Source organism: Amblyomma mixtum, chromosome 1 (genome assembly GCF_055824585.1).
Source record: "Amblyomma mixtum isolate Tamu chromosome 1, ASM5582458v1, whole genome shotgun sequence".
NCBI classification, from domain to species: domain Eukaryota; kingdom Metazoa; phylum Arthropoda; class Arachnida; order Ixodida; family Ixodidae; genus Amblyomma; species Amblyomma mixtum.
In genome coordinates, this window is record NC_143012.1 from 188,789,752 (window position 1) to 188,796,262 (window position 6,511).

The window sequence follows — 6,511 nt, forward strand, 5'->3', positions numbered from 1 at the left end:
TCCGGAGACCTCCACTACAGCACCTCTTTCTCTCTTCTTTCACTCCTACCTTCCTCCCTTCCCTTAAGGTGCGGTTGAGGTGTCCGCCAATATATGAGACAGATACTGCGCCATTTCCTTTCCTCAAAAATTAATTTAATTTAATTTAATTTTTAATGAGGGACGACGTAGTGAAGAGCTCCGGATATTTCGACTACCTGGGGTTCTTTAGCGTGCACTGACATCGCACAGTACACGGGCCTCTAAAATTTCGTCATCGTTTCTTGCTATTTACTTCTAAGGCCGACCTAATTATCACTTGAAACAAACTCACAACCACAGCAAAACGCGAGTGCAGTGCGAGGAGGTCACAGTGGTTTTTTTCAGCCATAAAAAAACAACCAATAAAGCGGTAAGGGTTTAACGCAGTTAAACTGAGTACACCTGCGAAAGCAGGGGTACTGTCAAAGCCACCAGTAGGAATTGTGCGACCCATGTTGGTCTTCTCGAGAAACCTCTCCTGACCACTCACACAGCTACAGTTGAAGCGCTGTGCCTGCGCTACAGCTGGCTGGCGCGACACTCCTCCGAACTTACTAGAGCTTCCTCCCATTGGCTGCAGCTTGCGCGACGCTCCTACGAATTTACCCGAGCTTCCTGCCGTTGGCTGTAGCTGACGCAACGCTCCTCCGAACTTACCCGAGCTTCCTCCCGTTGGCTGCAGCTGACGCAATGCTCTTCCGAACTTACCCGAGCTTATTCCCGTTGGCTGCAGCTGACGCAATGCTCTTCCGAACTTATCCGAGCTTCCTCCCGTTGGCTGCAGCTGACGCAACGCTCCTCCGAACTTACCCGAGCTTCCTCCCGTTGGCTGCAGCTGACGCAACGCTCCTCCGAACTAACCCGAGCTTCCTCCCGTTGGCTGCAGCTGACGCAACGCTCCTCCGAACTTACCCGAGCTTCCTCCCGTTGGCTGCAGCTGACGCAACGCTCCTCCGAACTTACCCGAGCTTCCTCCCGTTGGCTGCAGCTGACGCAACGCTCCTCCGAACTTACCCGAGCTTCCTCCCGTTGACTGCAGCTGACGCAACGCTCCTCCGAACTAACCCGAGCCTCCTCCCGTTGGCTGCAGCTGACGCAACGCTCCTCCGAACTTACCCGAGCTTCCTCGCGTTGGCTGCAGCTGACGCAACGCTCCTCCGAACTTACCCGAGCTTCCTCCCGTTGGCTGCAGCTGACGCAATGCTCTTCCGAACTTACCCGAGCTTATTCCCGTTGGCTGCAGCTGACGCAATGCTCTTCCGAACTTACCCGAGCTTCCTCCCGTTGGCTGCAGCTGACGCAACGCTCCTCCGAACTTACCCGAGCTTCCTCCCGTTGGCTGCAGCTGACGCAACGCTCCTCCGAACTAACCCGAGCTTACCCGAGTAACTCGGGTAAGTTCGGAGCACAAGAGGTTGGACAAAACAGCGCACAAGACAAAATACTTGCTCAGAGTCGGTACGTGTGTAGTAGCGCTTTCTCACTGAAACGTCCGGTCATTAGTGCGGGCGCACTCACAGCGGTGTCTCCCTCGCTGTGCTCGCGCCACCCGATGTTCGCCGAGGTGGGCCTGCGTGGAACTCCCGCGCCGGGGGTTACGGCCGTCAGCGCCCCAGACGGACCGTTGCGCGGGCTCAGGCACACCGACGCGCTGGGGCCGGACGTCCGCTGGTGGTTCTGGCCGACGGCCTCCGCCTGCGGGTACGCCCGGTGATCGTACATGGCTGCTGTTCCTCGCGACTGCCTGCCGTCCTTCGTTTCCATCTTCTTCTTCTGCTTCTTGTCGGCGTCTCGCGCGTGGCTGGCGGTGGCAGTGGCGTCTATGGGGCAGACGGGATTAGCCCTTAAATTTAATGTGTCGGCAAACTCTCCGCCTCTATCCCGTATAGCTTTTAAAAATTGAAGGGGACACTTAAGCTCCCATGAATGCGGAGCTGATGATTCTCAACATTACATTGATATGTCTCTGGGAGTCCTCATACCACTCATTCTGCAATGGTGCAGCGGATAAGGGATGCACCACTGCGCCGCGATGGCAGGTGCTGCCACCGATGGGTCTTATGCGGCTCAATTCGCTCTTGCCGAGCAACCACTGATCAGTAATTATTTAACTGCCACCTGTCAGGGTGATTAGTTTGCGCACTATCCGGTGGGCATGTTGTGATGACGCCGTAAGGTCACGTGACCGCCGGCGGCCACTTACACTCTATTTAGCAAACACAAAAGATGAACAGTGAATCAAACGGCTTATTTTTTTTTCATGCCAAGCGTAAGGAGCCCACAAGACACTGTAAACTGGAAACGGGAAGCCAGAAATCCAGTTGGGTTTATATACGCGTATAAATATGGGTATAAATTTAGATATACGCGTTTACACGTGACCTTAAATATTGACGAATCTAAAGCCGATTGGTGCAAAATTATATGTCTTCAAGATGCAGAGTATAATAATTCAGGAGACAAGCTCCACGTTAAGGGCATTACGCAATAGCTTTAATAGGTCCCTCCAGCGGTCAGGGGTCCTCTCTACGTTTCACATCTCTGACACGGGCTCTGTTCTTTGTTAAAGGGATATCATTTCCGTTGTCGTGCAAAACCCATCGGGCTTCTCTGCATAACGAAATTCCCTGATTGGCCGAGAGTGTCGCGACATCCGCAGCACCGCCAAATTTGAAAATTTGAGGACTACATTGTTTGAGTACCTTCCATTGGATTATCTTAAGGGATAATATTAACCCCACCTACTATTCCACCTTAATCCACCCACTTATCTACTTCGATTCATTTTCTGGCGTGGGCCTACCTCGAAAATTCGGGGGTCCTTCGAAATATTTGGGGCGGGACAGCTTCCAAATGCTTTAACATTTTCTTTAAGAATGTGGTTAAGAAGGCCGCAAGTTTCGTTTTATTTGCTTCGCTCTTTATTTATTTTTATTTACCACAGAACACACAAGTCTTCCCTATTAACCCAGTCGAACGAACGTTTATCACTGGTACGGGCAGTAAGCAGGATGGCTGTAAGAAATTGTGATGTATATGCGTGGTCTGTCAACGATCACTGCAAAGACAACGTGTTTAATCTGCGTGCTGTGCACGAAGAGCTAACGTTTTGATGGAGCACTTGTGTTCCTTTGGGTTTCGGCTGTGAGCCAAACGCATGTCCGCTCCGGATTTTGTGACTGGAGTGCCGATCATAATCTGTTTGTGACCTGTTGTTGCGAACTGCCGAAACAGAGAATAAAAAAAAAGTTCCTCAGTGGCCGAGGGTATATAGCGCTCCCAGCTCACAACCCAAGGAGCAGCAGTTCGAGTTCCTGCTCGACAATTGTTCTTTCCTGCATAATTGCTTTTCTTTCTTCAGAGGCACTGTGTAATAGTGGTGAAATGACTTTACGGCCCCGCAGACGAATGAGGAATTGTGCAGTGAAATCATTGCTGTCGTTCAATTCCATAGTGACGGGGTGTATGGTCTTCGATCCTTTCCCAAGCGATCCAGCCTAGGAAACTGAGCACCAGGCCGGAGGACTGCTTCTACATGGTCTGTTCTGAAAGTAGTAGGACTCATTTTTTTAAACAAAATTTATTCAAGAGAATAGTACAAACGATTACAATTTTTCAAGCTAACAATTTACAATTACCATTTTCCCTTCCGCACCGACACGCTGCTGCCAATGACTTTTACAGTTTTCGTACGCCTCCAGGAACGCCTGGACCGGAATGCTATTTAGCTCCCTCGTCACGGCCTGTTGAACCACCTCTACCGATCCGTGATGTTTCCCCTCGAGCGTCGATTTTATTCTCGGGAATAGAAAAAAGTCTGGCGGGGCCAAGTCGAGGTTGTAGGGGGGCTGAGGCAGCGTTGCCGCCTTGTGCTGGGCAAAAAATCGGGTTCCTCATTCACTTGATGAAGAAGATCCTACCGGTTGGCATTTTCCTCCTCTGACAACACTCCCGGCACCAACTTCGAGCACGCTTTCCTCATGGATAAGTTTTCTGTCACGATCTCAAAACTTGGGTTTCAGGAATGCTCAAGTCATCAGCAATCATTCTGATACTCATTCTACGATCACTGTTAAGTAAATGTTTCACTCGCTACACATTTTCGTTGGTTTTGCTGGTCGAAGGGCGTCTGGAGCGGTCATCTTCCTCCACTCTATCCTTACCTTCTCGGAAAAGCTTGTGCCACTCAAAAAACACCTGATCTACCCATGGAAGCATCACCGTAGGCCTCCTTAATCATTTTGTGAGTATCTTTGCCCGTTTTACCAAGATTTACTCAAACTTTAATCGCGTAGCGCTGATGCAGTAAACGCTCGAGGATTCTGCGTGACGAGACGTTTCGACAGGGGTGCACAACGGCCGAGAGCCGACTGACGATTTTCCCCAGCATTCCCAATATCCCCCTTCAACGATCCTGCACGAGCACACCACCTTTCGTTCGCCCGTTCGGCCAGGAAAAAACCAGTCCTACTACTTTCAGAACACACCCTGTATACCTCGATACCCTCTCGGCGAAACAGTTGAGCAACTGGCAGAACTGGGCGTTGAACCCGCAACCTCTTGATGCCGAGTTCGGGGTGCTCTACACTGTAAAAAAAATTTCCACCCTTAAGGGTGCATTTTCGCGTCAATAGCTCACACCCTTGCACCCTCCCAAAAAGGGGGAAAATATTGCCACGTATCATGGCAGTATCCGTTCGTTCGCGCAAGGGCGCAGGAAAGGGGTGTTATCATTTTTGTTCGCGACGCGAAGCGACCGGACTAATCTCGATTGATCACAGTCATGAAGAGCTGCATCTACGTGTTTCCAGATTACTCTAGATGATCTCGACCTGTTATCTCGACGTTTCCTTGCCGGCTTTAAATTGAATGATGCCGCGAGCAGCGGGTATTCGTAGATCGACGATTGACGAGCACGCTTGTTGCTTACGCCGCCACCGAGTGATTCAGTTCTTTTGCGGGCGCAAGTCAGCTCAAATAGAGAGCTTCGTTTGCAAGTATTTCTGGTGTCTTCCTGACCGCTGTATTGCCGTCACTGCAACGTGACATCTGGTGGAAGTGCTGGGTAGTCTTCCAGGTACCGGACAACCCCTGCAAGTCGTGATGCCAGCCCTTTGAGTTATTCACCGGAGGACCTGACTCCAGTCTACCACGCAGCCTCTGGAGCCTCTGGAGCCTCCCGCCATGACTTACGCCGCAGCAGTGCGCCGTCCTGTACCTCGACGACGGGACCCAAGCCCCTATCGCCCTTAGCCAGCTGCGCTGGAGCTCCGCCTTTTCGCCCCAACTCGCCCGTCCTACGAGCGCCGCACACGGCCGACTAAATGTGACGAGTGGAGAACACCCGACCAGCGCAGCCCACTATGCTTCCACTGCGGCGAAGCCGGTCACATTTGCCGGTACTGTCCATACAGGATAATGGGCATGAGAAGGTTCTCTTACGACGCCCCACGACCCCGACCCGGCCACCGACAAGCCGAAATCGAAGAGTTTTCTCGTCGGGAAGAATACTCATCACCGAGCCGCCTATCATGTTCCCCGTCGCCATCGTCACCGCGCTTTGTATCTCCTAGCCGAGGCTACGGCGTGCGTGGACGCTCCCCCCGCCCCCGAAGGTTAAACTGAATAAAGCAGCCTCTGGAGGTGAGGTTGCTTCTGAGCGCAAGAATTAAGATCCTACATCGACGAAAACGCAAGACCATGCATCAACCACGACGAGAACCACGACGACAACTACGACGACATCTACGACGACACCGACGGTGACACGGCCAGACTTAAAGCTTTTACCGCTGCCCTTAAACCTTATTATGAACGCTAAAGGACTGGAAGTTTGTATTCTCCGTGTTTATTTTCATTTTAAAGCATCGAGAAGGTGCTTCTTTGGGAGGGGGGTAATGCCACGTATCATTGCAGTATCCGTTCGTTCGCGCAAGGGCGCAGGAAACGGGTGTTATCATTTGTGTTCCTGACGCGAAGCGACCGGACTAATCTCGATTGATCACAGCCATGAAGAGCTGCATCTGCGTGTTTCCAGATTACTCTAGATGATCTCGACCTGTTATCTCGAAGTTTCCTTGCCGGCTTTAAATAGAACGATGCCGCGAGCAGCAGGTATTCGTAGATCGACGATTGACGAGCACGCTTGTTGCTTACGCCGCCACCGAGTGATTCAGTTTTTTTGCGGGCGCAAGTCAGCCCAAATAAAGAGCTTCGTTTTCAAGTATTTCTGGAGTCTTCCTGACCACCGCTGGATTGCCGTCACTGCAACGTGACGATATGCTCGTCGCGCCCATAGTAAGGGTGGGATGGTTACAGTTGCACGCTCTTTTCCGACTGCCCAGTAGTGTGCAACGTGTGGCTTGTCGCACCCATAGTAAGGGTGGGATCGTTAGAGTTGCAACCTTCCTCCGACTACTTTACAGTTTGATAGGCTTTGATTGCTTTAAAAGGAGCCGATCATTTTTTTTTCGGGTGCACTCTTCAAGGG

General features: G+C 51.5%; 1 protein-coding gene across 1 annotated transcript in view; it reads right to left on the reverse strand.

The window, feature by feature from the left end:
* The window catches only part of LOC149370277 (uncharacterized), a 66,912-nt gene extending 65,169 nt beyond the window's left edge, over positions 1 to 1,743 (reverse strand). Inside the window, exon 1 of the mRNA XM_089582913.1 lies at positions 1,540 to 1,743. Within this exon, the coding sequence (XP_089439039.1) occupies positions 1,540 to 1,743 (204 nt within the window). The remainder of the gene's footprint in view (positions 1 to 1,539) is intronic.
* Between the last annotated feature and the right edge of the window lie 4,768 nt (positions 1,744 to 6,511).